The sequence below is a fragment of the Heloderma suspectum genome, chromosome 1, assembly GCF_057233095.1.
Source record: "Heloderma suspectum isolate Gila_16-S chromosome 1, 16-S_ref, whole genome shotgun sequence".
In the NCBI taxonomy this organism is placed as follows: Eukaryota; Metazoa; Chordata; class Lepidosauria; order Squamata; family Helodermatidae; genus Heloderma; species Heloderma suspectum.
The window spans coordinates 252,133,567-252,148,617 of record NC_139458.1 but is presented as its reverse complement, the minus strand read 5'-3'; the positions used below and the strand labels follow the sequence as shown (position 1 = coordinate 252,148,617).

Here is a 15,051-nt window from a genome sequence, read left to right as displayed (position 1 = left end):
TCCAAGCTCCTGTCTTATGGGAGAGACAGAGGCTTTGCCATTGGGATTCACAATGCTTACCATCAAACAGAGTGATTGCCAGATTCCTAGTAAAGCCTCAGCTGCATGTCAGTCAGAACCCCTCTGAGATGACTTAAAGGGGTCACAAGTTCCTGGTGATTATGTGACGCACCCTGCCTTTTCAGGTTCCCCCTCCTCTTCAGCCCTCCATGTTCCTCATTGTCAGCCATGCCAGCATTGGCTACTGCCGGTCCCAGCTTCTGCTTAGGAGCTGGGCTTCAGTCTTGCCTATGACCCTGGGACTGTCCTGTAATGTTAACAGCAACCCTTCCTCAGCAACATGCCTAGGGACTTCCAGACTAGCCTAAGGTCTACCGCAGCCTTCCCCAACTTGGTGCCTTCCATATGTTTTGGGCTACAACTGCAAGCATTTCTGACCATTGGCCATGCTGGCTAGGGCTGATGGGAACTGAAGTGCCAAACATCTAGAGGTTGGGAAAGGCTGGTCTACAAAGCTAGACTTAACCGTTTCAGTGTTGACATCTATCCAAGAATAAGTCATGCCATCACTTTTAAACCCAGCCTGATAAAAACCTGGAAAACACCCAAATAGGAAGACTGTTTTTGAGGATTACCCTTCTTTTTAAAGCACCCGCTTCTGCTTTCATACGGGGACCATTTCTAAGACGCTATTCACACACTTCTAAACTGTGGCCTCCGTGGCTTATTAGTAAGAGGTAGCACTTATTTGCATTTTTAAGCATAGCAACCAGAGTGACTCTAAGCAGAACGTCAAGATATTATCCCATTATTTATTATTATAATTAGATTACAATGATAATAAACAAATATTGTACTGTGAGCCAGTAAGGGAAAGGTTCTTGTACTGACTTTAAAATACTCCAGGAAGTTTTACTGAGCTGAAGATCACCTAGGCAGAAAGGCAGAGATAAATATATGATGCCCAGAGTAACCCTCTTTGCAATGACAAACTGTTCGGAGGAGATGAGTATTTATTGCTTGACTAGGCTGCAGTTCCCAAGTATTTTAACTTATACCACTCATTTGGCTTCCTTTTTTAAATCTGTAGAACAAATGAAGCATGAACTAATATATTCAGGCCATAATTCTATGCATGTTTAGACAGATAAAACATGACTGCCTGGGGCATTCTGGAAGTTATAGCACTTTTTTCTATCTAAACATGCATATGATTGTACCCTTAATCAAAATTATGCATTTCATCAAGAGAAATTGGATAGAACATTAACATCAGGCATTAGATCATCAACAACAACAGCAACAACAACAACAACAAAAGGTTTCCTTCAAAGCACTGGTTTGTTTTAGTTATAAACTGAGGAACATTTGGTGGGAAGAACATTTGGCTTTTCTGGACACTGAGGACCAGTTTTGCCACAACTCTTACTTTTTTGCATATCTATACAGAGTGAACAAATTCTATGAAACACAAGTAAGTGGTTTAACATCACATCCAAACACAACCTGGCAAGTTGGGAAGTAGAATATAGATGAATAATTCACAAGCAATTCAACAGAATCTTTGCAGGTGTACTGATATAACAACAGTGAGTCAGAAGCAGACATGCTTCACAGCCTATAACCAGCATATTTAAAAGACTTTTGGGGGGAGGGGAGGGGTCTTCTTTTTTCCCCAAAGTTCCCATTCAGGTATGAATGTCATTCAGGCAATTTCAAAACTTTCAGTCAAGAGCTGTCCAGGGCAATGCGCAGTAACAACAATGAATGTACAAAAACAGCTTCTTCCAGAAAGTTAGTACAGTACTATTGTAGGAACAAGTTATTAAAGTTTATGAAGAGTTTATAAGGGCGTCTAAAGGGCTTCATTATATCCTACAGAAACAATTCAGAAGAAAGGCTGCAAAAGTGTACTTGGTAGTACTAATACCTCAGAGACCTCTCTTGTCCATTGTACAGCCATAGAGGAGATTCAGCCTTTGCTCTGAATTATTTTTTATTATTATTTCTAATGACAAACAGCTGCATTATATGGTAACTCAATTTTTTGCTTTTATAAAACTGCAACAATATGCACTATGATGAGGGAGAGGGAACTGAGTGATAAGGTATTCTGTGATTAAAATGAGTCTGAGCTAAATATCCCAGAAAAGTTCAGCTCAGGCTCATTGTTAATTGCATTCCCTTTCTGCCTGCTTGGCATATGAGTGGAAAATAGGCCCTTTTACAGGGTCACATGACTTAGTAAAGATTTCACCCACGATGTGTCCATCCCAGTTTCAGTTGGCATTGCTCATTGATATGGTGCATCAAAAAAGGCGAGTAATCACCTGAGTTAGCCCCATTCCCAGCATGGAGGCTGAAGCTCAGATAGGATGGATGGAAATAATGAAGGTCTTCATTTAGGAGGGCAATGCCCCCGACTGCCTTAATACCTAAGCAGGAGGGAGCTATTGATTTCCCTGGCTGGCTATGATGCCCATTTCTGCTTTCCCATTGGAAAAAGGTTATTGAGTGGATGGTCACCTCGCAGCTCCTGTATGAAATTGTAGTTCCATCCCAGTTTAGCTCCTTAACCGGGTAGGATACTGAAATGGTTATTGTGCTCATTGTCAACAGTATAGACAGTCAACACTGGCTAAACAAATTGCTGCTGTATAATCTCTCACACAGCCATGTCTTGGATATATGTGTGGAAATACTTCTGCATATATTAGCAGCCCAGAGGAAGGAACATCTTTGTATAGAGCTCTGTGGCCTGTGTGGTGGAAGGTTTACAGTGTAGTTCTGTATATGTATACTCAGAAATAAGCCACATTGATTTCACTGGGACTTACTCCCAGGCAAGAGTATATACCAGGGATGGGGAACCTCTTTCAGCCTGAGGGCTGAATTCCATTTCAGAGAAGCTCTCGGGGGCCACATTCCAGTGGTGAGCATGGCCAAAGGCAAAAGGAGACGGGGCCAAAATGCCAGCATATTTTAGCTTGACACTGTTATTGCCAGCAACTAAGCTTTGGGAGAGATGTTTTAACCTTTTAGAATGGGGAAAAACTTGTGCAAACGCTGGGAAATAATTGGCAGATAATCGGCAGTTAGGGAAAGGGGCAGGGCCAGGGGAAGGGGGTGGGGCCACCTGAGGAACCTCGGAAGGCCAGATTTGGCCTGTGGTCTCACACGCCTGGTGTATAGGATTACAGCATCAGTTGGTAGTGAGACGGAGAACGGAAGCATGCAAAATAAAGCCATTTGCAGGTGGGACGTATACTTGCTGCCTGGGCCTGCATTATACAGCATTTGACAGTAGTACTTGATAAAACTGTGTTGCCTGTCAGGTCCTGCTGTGATGAAGCTATTGGATCTTTCCAATCGCATGAGGCTGGAAAAGAAAACATTGCAGCATCTAAATATTCCTGATGTAGGACTGACACCAAAGTACCCTAGTGATTATATCAAAGGTGGTATTTCAAATCAGGGCTGAAGAGAACCGGATTCACAGCAATAATGGCAAAATCCCTATTAAAAGAAGGTAAACTGGGGTTTTGAAAGGCTGAGTTTCTCACATAGGTGTTAGCACTTCAAATGAATCTATACTAAATGTAGTCTTTTGGAAATGTACTTATGCAATGGATTGTTTAAGTTCAGTAACTGGACTGTATTCTTATTTTCAGAACAAATACTACAGTTACTGCAGAAATATAATCTTACTGCTTTGTTTTTAGTGGAAATGAATAGTCAGGTTGAAAACATAGATGAACCTACAGAATCCCAGAAAGAAAATTAATCTGTAGGTAAGTCTATTCATTTTTCTTTTCTGTTGTTCTTAAAAAAAAAGAAAGAAAAAAAGAGCTGATTCATACATAATATGTATTCAGGTTTTGTACCTATGGAAGAAAATGATGTATCCACCAAAAAAAAAAAAAAGCATGAGAGCATGAATTTCACAATTCTAGAATCGAAGAGATCAAGGATTGTCTGCAGATGAGCTTTCTCAGCGTTGGTTCATCTGAGATGTTGCATTCTCCAGACGTTCAGTCCCAGCTGTCAAGGGGCTGAATATTTGTGTGAATAAAGAACTCCACATTTGCTTAAATAACAGGGGTGAGCCAACCCGCACAAGGATACAGCCCTAACAATTCTTCTGTTTGCAAAGAATGGAAAACAAGCTTCCACGACTGCGGAAATTGCTGCCAGTTGTGTCCACGTAGTGCCCGATTCACACGTCCATTTCTCCATATGCTAGAGAAAATAATGCCTTTTGTGAATTGATCTTGGCATCACTTCACATGTGACATGCTACATTTTTATGGTTGCTGCAAATACGTTGCCTTGTGTATGTGATCCTTGTAGTACAGAGGTGGGCAACACATGGATCGTGGGCCACATGCTGGACCGTGGCTGTTCCTGTCGTGTTCCCCTGCTGTTGCCACCACTGCATTTGCTGTCACAGCAGCAGTGGCAAAAAATGCATCAATTTAGCAGGGAAACGAGTTGTGAGGGGAGCGTGAGCCCTGTTTCCATGCAGAATTGTGCTCCAGGAAGCCTTGCAGAAGTGCAATTCTGCTTGGAAACATGGTGCGTGCTCTATACAAGGTGTGAGCCTTGTTTCCCCCACTGGGTGACTTTGGGCCTGTCACAGACTCTCAGCCCAACCTACCTCACAGGGTTGTTGTTGTGAGGATAAAATGGAGGAGGATTATGTACGCTGCCTTGAGTCCCTTGGAGGAAAAAAGGCGGGATATAATGCAATAAATACATAAATAAATAAATAACCCCAAAAGTTAGGGAAGGGCTAGGGAGCATGTGGCCCTCCAGCTGTTGGTGGACTACAACTTCCATCATCCCTCACCATTGGTTATGCTGGCTGGGGCTGATGGGAGTTGCAGTCCAACAACGTGGAGGGCTGCATGTTCTCCATCCCTTTTATAAGAGATAAGGGATCATATAGGTGGAAAATGAGCGTTCATCACTGAGTTTATAATGTGCAGAATTATAAATGGGAAAAAGAAGGGGGCAAAAGAGGGCTATGATTAAAGGTATTTATTTCTATCAAACCATGTGACTGATATAATGTAAAATAAAATATAAAGCTGTTGGACAGGAATCGCCAAATAAATCTGGTGTGTGTGTGTGTGTGTTAGATCAACAAAATCCCAGCTGAGTCAATGTGAGCAATTTAGGAGTAGCTGAATGAGCATGTTGCATCACACTACATCTTAGGGAAATGATACGCAATTTATACTGGCTTAAATTAAGTTTGGCTGTCTGAAATCTGTATTCGAGGAACAATACGTGTGAGTCATGAGCGTGTTATGCCCTTGGCTCTGCATTGCTGAATGCCTCTTCTGACTAGACTGCCTTTTGAACTGCCCTGCTTTATGAAAAAGCAGTGATGTGCCACTGCGGAGCTTGATTACAGGAGAAAGCAAAGAGAGCACACCTGTATGGGCACAGACATAAGCAGCTTGATTCCTAGATAGAAAGGAAGACATGCCTGGATGAAAGAAGACAAATCCCTGCCATGCCCTAATTATAAAAATCGATTCAGAGATCCCTGCCAGGTATTGCAGAGACACAAACATGTCCCTCCTCTTCTTTTGCAATACGTATTACAAGATATCAATATCATATACTAGCAAGATGTGTTATTTATACCCGTAATGGGATTTCAGGTACCTAAGACCAAATATAGAAGCTTGATAACAGTAGCAGCTCAGGGAGATTTTAAAGAGTTTTATTACTGTGTGTGCCTTTTTGTCCTTGTTGGTATATTGGCAATATGCTGCAATGCTGTGGGTGGGCAAGAGAAATACAGTCTGTTATGGTCTCCATTTTAAAGGCTGTCAAGCAAAAAGAAGGGGGGAAAGCACACACAACGACTTGGTTCATACATCACGGCAGCCCATGGTTTAAACAACCCATGGGTTGTTGTGGACGAGTGGGAGAGAGCAGTTGTGCTTCCTCCTGCTTGCCCACCACTTCGACTTTTATTCAACAACCTACGATCGGCTGGCCAGGTCGTAGGTTGTTGAGCGTGATGTGTGGACCTGAAGCGTGGGTTGTTTACGGGCTAAATAACCTAGTGGTTAACCCCTAAACAACCTAGTGCTCCAGGCTCACACATCACGCTCAACAACCTATGACCCAGCCGATTGTAGGTTGTTGATTAAAAGTGGAAGTGGCTGGCGTGCTGCAGGCATCACACCCAATCTCTTCTGCTCATCCCTGACAGCTCATGGGTTGTTTAATCCATGGGCTGTCATTATGTGTGAACTTGCCCAATATAACAATTAAAATGCTACAATTGAAATTCTTCTACTCTGTTTTACCACTAATTCATATTCTCTCTTACTCTCTCTGCGTTTATATACTAAAAATAAAGCTGTCACATGCTTGCCATTTTAGAAATGGTTTCAAAGGTTATGACCCTCCACTGAGTAGAAAAATATAGCTAGTTTCTATTAATTGTTTTTATCTAAATGGAAACACTCTCTTTCTCACACAGTGCTGAACTGAATTATTTATTCTGTTCCAGAAATACAAGAGTCAGATGAAATTAGCAAGTGGCTGGTATAAAAACCAAAAGAGGAAGTCTCTCATTATTAGACAATGTGGTTGAGGCTTTGCAAAATTTATTCCCAAGGAAAGAGTAAATATTTCACCTGCCATAAGATGGGAGCAATTATTCAAAACCTGCCCTACTCCTGTCCCGCAATACCTCAGCTATTAGGCGTGGTTAGATTTGGGGCTATTCTGGGCTAGATTATTATTGGACTTGATCCAAGTCGGCACCAAATTTAACTATAATTGATTCCCCATTGCTACGTTGGGACTCAACAGTGGCTTGCAGCGCAATCCTATACATATCTACCCAGAAGTCAGTCTCATTGAATTCAATGAGATTTACTTCCAGGTATGTTTGTATCCCCTTCATGGATCACTGCCTTGCTGTGGCGAAGGGGCTTGCGTAACTCAGTGAAGCCATAAGCTATGCCGTGCAGGGCCACCCAAGACGGACAGGTCATGGCAGAGAGTTCTGACAAAATGTGGTCCACTGGAGAAGGAAATGGCAACCCACTCCAGTATTCTTACCAAGAAAACCCCATGGAACGTATCACAAGGCTAAAAGAGATGACGCCGGAAGATGAGCCCCTCAGGTCGGAAGGTGTCCAATATGCTACTGGGGAAGAGCAGAGGGTATTTCCAAGTAGCGCCAGAAAGAGTGAAGCGGCTGGGCCAAAGCCGAAAGGACACTCAGCTGTGGATGTGTCTGGTGGTGAAAAGAAAATCCGATGCTGTAAAGAACAATATTGTTTAGGAACCTGGAATGTCAGATCAATGAATCAAGGTAAGCTGGAGGTGGTCAAACATGAGATGGCAAGATTGAACATCGACATCTTGGGAATCAGCGAACTAAAATGGACAGGCATGGGCGAATTTAATTCAGGTGACCATCATATCTACTATTGTGGGCAAGAATCCCTTAGAAGAAATGGAGTAGCACTCATAGTCAACAAAAGGGTGGGAAAAGCAGTACTGGGGTACAATCTTAAAAATGATAGAATGATCTCAGTACGAATCCAAGGCAAACCATTCAACATCACAGTAATTCAAGTCTATGCCCCAACCACTGAGGCCGAAGAAGCTGAGGTTGATCGGTTCTATGAAGACCTACAACACCTTCTAGAACTCACACCAAAAAAAGATGTCCTCTTAATCATAGGGGATTGGAATGCTAAAGTAGGAAGTCAAGAAATCACCGGGATAACAGGCAGGCATGGCCTTGGTGTACAAAATGAAGCAGGACAAAAGCTAATAGAGTTTTGCCAAGAGAACATGCTGATCATAGCAAACACTCTTTTCCAACAGCACAAGAGGCGACTCTACACATGGACGTCACCAGATGGTCAATATCGAAATCAGATTGATTATGTCCTTTGCAGTCAAAGATGGAGAAGCTCTATACAGTCAGTAAAAACAAGACCTGGAGCTGACTGTGGCTCAGATCATGAGCTGCTTCTTGCAAAATTTCGACTTAAATTGAAGAACGTCGGGAAAACCACTAAACCGTTCAGGTATGACCTAAATCATATCCCTGATGAATATACAGTGGAGGTGAGGAATAGATTTCAGGGATTAGACCTGATAGACAGAGTGCCTGAGGAACTATGGACGGAGGTCCGTAACATTGTTCAGGAGGCAGCAACGAAATCCATCCCAAAGAAAAAGAAATGCAAGAAAGCAAAGTGGCTGTCTGATGAGGCTTTACAAGTAGCTGAGGAAAGAAGGGAAGTGAAAAGCAAGGGAGAAAGGGGAAGATATACCCAACTGAATGCAGAGTTCCAGAGAATAGCAAGGAGAGACAAGAAGGCCTTCTTAAATGAACAATGCAAAGAAATCGAGGAAAACAACAGAATGGGAAAGACTAGAGATCTCTTCAAGAAAATTGGAGATCTCAAGGGAATGTTTTGTGCAAAGACGGGCATGATAAAGGACAAAGAAGGCAGGGACCTAACAGAAGCAGATGAGATTAAGAAGAGGTGGCAAGAATACACAGAAGAACTATACAGGAAAGATCTGAATGTCCCTGATAGCCATGATAGTGCGGTCACTGAACTTGAGCCGGACATCCTAGAGAGTGAAGTCAAGTGGGCCTTAGGAAGCATTAGTAACAACAAAGCTAGCGGAGATGACAGTATTCCAGCCGAGCTATTTAAAATCCTAAAAGATGATGCTGTTAAAGTGCTGCATTCAATATGCCAACAAATCTGGAACACTCAACAGTGGCCACAAGACTGGAAAAGGTCAGTTTACATTCCAATTCCAAAGAAGGGCAACGCCAAAGAGTGTTCAAACTACCGCACAATTGCGCTCATTTCACATGCCAGCAAGGTGATGCTCAAAATCCTACAAGCTAGGCTTCAGCAGTATGCGAACCGAGAACTACCGGAAGTACAAGCTGGGTTTCGAAGAGGCAGAGGAACTAGAGATCAAATCGCCAACATTCGCTGCATCATGGAGAAAGCAAGAGAATTCCAGAAAAACGTCTATTTCTGCTTCATTGACTACGCTAAAGCCTTTGATTGTGTGGATCACAACAAACTGTGGCAAATTCTTAAAGTGATGGGAGTACCAGACCACCTTACCTGTCTCCTGAGAAACCTGTACGAGGGTCAAGAAGCAACAGTCAGAACCAGACATGGAACAACCGATTGGTTCAAAATTGGGAAAGGAGTACGACAAGGCTGCATATTGTCGCCCTGCTTATTTAACTTATATGCAGAGTACATCATGAGAAATGCTGGGTTGGATGAATCAGAGGTCGGAATTAAGATTGCTGGGAGAATTATCAACAACCTCCGATATGCAGACGATACCACCCTAATGGCAGAAAACGAAGAGGATCTAAAGAGCCTCTTGTTGAGGGTGAAAGAGGAGAGTGCTAAAGCTGGTTTGAAACTCAACATTAAAAAAACGAAGATCATGGCATCTGGCCCCATCACTTCCTGGCATACAGAAGGGGAAGAAATGGAAGCAGTGACAGATGTTACTTTCTTGGGCTCCAAGATCACCGCAGACGGTGACTGTAGCCATGAAATTAAAAGACGCTTGCTCCTTGGGAGGAAAGCTATGGCCAACCTAGACAGCATAGTAAGAAGCAGAGACATCACCTGATTAGACGGACAAAGGTCCGTCTAATCAAAGCTATGGTTTTCCCAGTAGTAATGTATGGCTGTGAGAGCTGGACTATAAGGAAGGCTGAGCGCCGAAGAATTGATGCTTTCGAACTGTGGTGCTGGAGAAGACTCTTACGAGTCCCCTGGACTGCAAGGCGGTCAAATCAGTCCATCCTAAAGGAAATCAACCCTGAGTGCTCATTGGAAGGACAGATAATGAAGCTGAAGCTCCAATATTTTGGCCACCTAATGCGAAGAGAAAACTCCCTGGAAAAGACCCTGATGCTGGGAAAGACTGAAGGCCAAAGGAGAAGGGGACGGCAGAGGATGAGATGGCTAGATAGCATCACAGATGCAATGAATATGAACTTGAGCACGCTCCGGGAGAGAGCGCAGGACAGGAAGGCCTGGCGTGCTATGGTCCATGGGGTCACGAAGAGTCGGACACGACTGAACGACTGAACAACAACAACAATGTTTGTATAGAATTGTAGCCTTAAAGTCTAAAAGAATGTCTGCTGATGGTGGTATAGGTACTTCATGCAGGTTCCATTTCTCTGTGGCGAAGGATAATTGTATAAAATTACCTCCCTCCCCATTCCACTGGTGGATGTCTTCTGCCAGATGTTTGACCTCAACTGGGTACAAACCCTATTCATTAGTTGAGGGCCCTTTTGGAGCAGATGGGGGGGCTGCAGAGGGGAGGGAGTGTTGCAAAAAATCGCCTTCCTCCCTCTTCCTTTGGTGGATGCTTTCCATCAGTTGAGCGACAACTGGATAAACCTAACAAGAAAATGGGGCAAATAAAGAAGTAACAGGGATAAAATATATGAGAAACTCAGCCAGTATGGTGAGTGAAGAGATGAAGATAGTAGGATAAAAGTATACTTAACCAAACATGAAGCAGTATAATTACTTACTTATAATAAGAAGATAACATAATGGTGAAGAAGCCTGAAACCTGGAGAAAGGGAGGGAGAGAAAGAGACATGAAAGACTTCTCTCACCCCGCCAGGTATGTCTGCATATCTGATTGGCATGCAAAGAAGACCTCAACTAGATGGGAAAGTGTCAGAACGAAGAATCCCTTTCATTCTAGACCTTTTACAAAGTTTGATGTTATCACCTTGTCTGATCAAAAAGCTTTTATCTGGACTAAAGAAAATTTAAGCTACCACTAATTAGATCAACCATTTAAAAACCCTCCTCTAATTAATATTTATATATCATTAGGTGATGTTTAGCAGAGTCCTCCCATTTCATTCCACAGAAACCTTTAAAAATAGTATGTACTAGAAAGATTAATACTTTGACAGCTAGAAACTCTCTTTCTCTTTCTGGGCAGAGTATTCCAAGTATGTATGATAAAATTCTTCCTTTCAGTTCCTGCAAAGGTTATTCAGGTTTATGATACACTACACAGGTTTATGATACACTACATAGAAAATTCTAGGCAATTCAAGAGTAATAACTGATGCTAAACAATACTTTGGATACAGGGCTTACCTTTTAATTACTTGGTGATGATGATGTGCAGAGATAATTGTGGTTTCTCTCTAACCTCCTCATAATTAAGTGCAATCATTCATGGTTAAAACTATGGATGTCAAAAGGGATAGGAAATATAACATTCAGAACATGTGTTTTACCAATTCTTCATGCTTGTTTTATTGTGAGATGAGTACTTACACCCATAAATATCCGCAACCTGATTGCAATTAATTACTCAGTGTTTCAAGTCGATGACCCATCGTTACATCTGCGTGGCCAGCATTCATCAGACAAAATCAGCTGTTGCGTATGCTCAGGTCTCACAGAAATGAACATTCCTTCCTTGGATTTTTTGAAATGGTCCACCTATTTTGATACGTACTACATAATTTACAGAAGAATGACCTGGCTCCTTCCCTTTACATGAAAGCCCAGGAAAGTTGCATACACCCCAAGGATAGGGCACGCATTTCTGCCATGTATATTCCGTGATCTTTACAAAAGCCAATGCAGATGGTTGGAAAATGAATTAGGGGTTTGTGTGAGTTCAAAACCATTTGGAAATAACAACAAAAATTAACTCCTGAACCATAAGCCCAACCAATTTAAAGTGTTGCCGTAAATCACTGATCATGTGATTGATTTTTTTTTTATCCTTAACAAAGCACCAACCAATTTTGTCTTTAAAGAATACAAGCGTTTATAAATGAAGCGCCCTAGCTGTTTTAAAAATGCCACACTTTGCGAACCTTTCTCACCTGTTATTTGACATGCATTTCATCTGTATCACAAGTGAGGTCAAGGGTAGGGAGGAAGTGTTTAGCTGGCTGGTGGCACATATGTAAAGCCATGGGGAAGCCGAGAGTTACTAGGGTGGATGGGAAGTGGTGGTGAAAATTCACAAGTGCGAAATAATATTGATCAGATTAGAACTAGGGATGTACGAAACTCACCGTTTCGCGGAATCTTTCGCGGTGGGGGGGGAGGCGCTCCATCCCTCCCCCCGGAATATCGACGGGGGGGAGGCAATCCGGTCTTCCCCCCCAGAATCCTCGACAGCTGGCTCCGGGCCGTCCGCAGCCGGATTTCCGTAAGATAATATTTCCGTAAGATAAATCAGCGAAAAATAGGGAACGCAAATGGCGGCCGCTATAGCCGCTGCCATTTGCATACGCTGGGTTTTTTTGGGGGGGGTTAGCCGTGATAGGCTACATAAATTCTTACGTAGCCTATCACAGCTGCAAGGATGGCAATGGCGGCGGCAGCAGCCTAGCCGCGGCTGGCCAGGATACCAGCCGCCGCTGCTGCCGCCGCCAGAACCACCACCACTGGAATTGCTGCTGCCACCGAATCCGCCGCATCCACCCCAGGTCAGTGCCGTCCCGGGGGGGATTCCATGGGGGGGCAGGAGGCTGTTCCGCCACGGATTTCGGGGGGCTGAATGCACTGGCATTCGGCCTCACTGAAATCCGTGGCGGAATTCTCCACCATCCCTAATTAGAACCTCAGAGAAAAAAGGAGATAATATTTTTGAGTGGTTGCAAGTTTTCTCACAGCTTGCAATCAGATTATTAGATAAGCAGTGATAGACACATGCATAGTTTGTTGTAGTTTTCCATTTGCTTCCTCCGCTTATAGATTGCCAATGTGTCCAAGAGCATACATTCATTGATTAAAACATTTGTAAAAAGGAAATTTGAAGCAACCACAGAGTTGCAGCACAATCCTGTTTTCATAGCTGTTTTAAGTGCATATATGCCCACAAGATGTGTACTGGGAACTTGTAGGATAAAAAGATTCAAACTGAGAAGTGTGGCAAAAAATGCTCCTGTCCCAATTCCTAAATTATTGTTAGAAGTTCTACAAGTTGAACCAGAAGGTAGGTGGAGCAGAATGCAGCCAGAGCAAAACCACAGAAAAATAAGGCATAAGGAAACCTGCTCTTCCCTTTTCCTTGCACATGTTTATAAAAACAGGAGTTGTAAAATGTAATGTCAGAAGCAGCCCTCAGAAAGTATATGTCAAATACAACTTAGTTGCCTTAGTACAGAGGTGGGCAGAAAGTAGAATTCCAGATGTTTGGGACCTCAACTCCCAGCATTCCTGACCACTGGCCATGCTGGCAGGAGTTTCTGGAGGTTGAAGTCAAAAACATCTGGAGATCTTTCTTCTGCCTCCCCCTGCTCTAGTAGACCTCTGTGCAATGTATACTTTCAGTTGTTTACTCCATGAACTACTTTTTTCCCCTGTCTCCACAGAAGAACATGATGAGAGAAGAGAACAGGATGTGGGACAAGAACTGCAGTCATTGGTGCATTGTATGACAACATTCTTGACTAGCAGGAACAGCACGCCATGGAGTGCAAAATGGGATGTGGGAGGGGAGGGTGACTAAGGGACAATGATTCTTTACATTGATTTCTCTTCTGTGTTCCATTTTGTTCAGTAAAACAACATGAAGCTTCTCTACTTTGGTTGTGGTGTCTTGGTTTAGTTTTCTTTGTTTCATCCCTGTATTTTCTGCATCTTTTTTTGAAAACCTAAGCCCCCTGTACTTCTGCAAAAGATATATATTATTCGCTTCTAAATATTGTTTCTCAGTTATGATTTCTCTCCAAGGCGACATGTGCAAGGACATTTTAAACATAACCCCTCAAAAGTCTAAGGGTTTGTTCTGAGTGATCACAAAGCACTTAGGTCTGCAGCTACACACAGTGAGCAATGATGGTAGCAATATCAGTCCCTTTTGTCCCACTGGTACTGTCAGCCTGCCAATGCCACTGCATAATAATTTCATCTTGTTAGAAGCTTATTAGAACAGCTTAAGAAAGGTATTCATAGAGATTTTAATGTGAATAAAGACTTCGGGTCACTTGCCCCCATATGGAACCTGCCAAAAAAACACTTCCTTGGGGCTGAGATCCCATGCAGGGACTCTTAACACAAGCCAGAGGCTGGAAAATATTTCCATGTGAAGATCTGCCATATGATTGGGCTAATCCATCTGGTAAGAGGCTGGCAAGCATTACAACCCCTGCACAGAACTGACACCATGCAAAAGTGTTTGTCAGTGGCCTCTACATAGGAGCTAATGACATTTGAATTGGCCCTCAGACTTATGTTTTAGCTAGGCTAATAACAGAATGAATACATGGAGATTACCTCTATCAGTGGGTATGAGTCATGATACCTAAGAATGGACCATCCATGCTCAGAAGGACTTTACCTTTCATTGCCAAGCAACAGAGGTTGGTTTCTTTTTCACATCCTGCTTGTAAGCATTCTAAGAGCTGGTATTTCTCTTTGACTAACTAGACTTTTCATATGACAATCAATCTCCACGATTTGCCAATTCTTTGCTAATCTACCCATGGCATGAAACATTTAATCTGCCTTAATGGTGTTGCTGCACAGCTCAATATTGTATTGTTTACTAATAGGTCAGCACCCCTGTTGGCTTTGGAACATGACTAAATCACCTCTTGTTTTCAGTGCCCCCTGAGTAAGAGGGATTGCAGATATTCTGCATCTAACACATTATAAAATATGGCTTGTGGCTTTAACACTTTCCTGTCAACTCTTGTTATATCTTCAACTGAATATGCACACTTTGCAATACATAAAAATGCAATTAACAGTTATCAGGTGACAAATGTTGTACCATATGTCATCTGTTCTGCTAGCAAATGCTGTGCTCAACTTTTAAAAAAGAAAGAAATTTACATTCATTTTTCATCTACACTGTAAATTAAACTGATACCCTACTTGCAAGATTGAAAGAACACACAGCATGGCTCCAGGGTTTGATATTCTGTAAACTACTTTCCAACTGCTGTTAAAAAAAATTAGAGGAATGTTTTTATATTAGGAAATTCTGATTTTT

At 42.5% G+C, this 15,051-nt stretch overlaps 1 protein-coding gene across 12 annotated transcripts in view; it reads left to right on the top strand.

Moving 5' to 3' along the window:
* The window catches only part of MACROD2 (mono-ADP ribosylhydrolase 2), a 1,364,729-nt gene extending 1,350,508 nt beyond the window's left edge, over positions 1-14,221 (top strand). For all 12 annotated transcript variants that reach the window (XM_084824196.1, XM_084824178.1, XM_084824167.1 and 9 more), the window contains 2 exons: positions 3,723-3,791; positions 13,427-14,221. In XM_084824196.1, coding sequence (XP_084680322.1) covers positions 3,723-3,784 — 62 coding nt within the window. In that variant the 3' untranslated portion in view covers positions 3,785-3,791; positions 13,427-14,221. The remainder of the gene's footprint in view (positions 1-3,722; positions 3,792-13,426) is intronic.
* Positions 14,222-15,051: the final 830 nt, after the last annotated feature.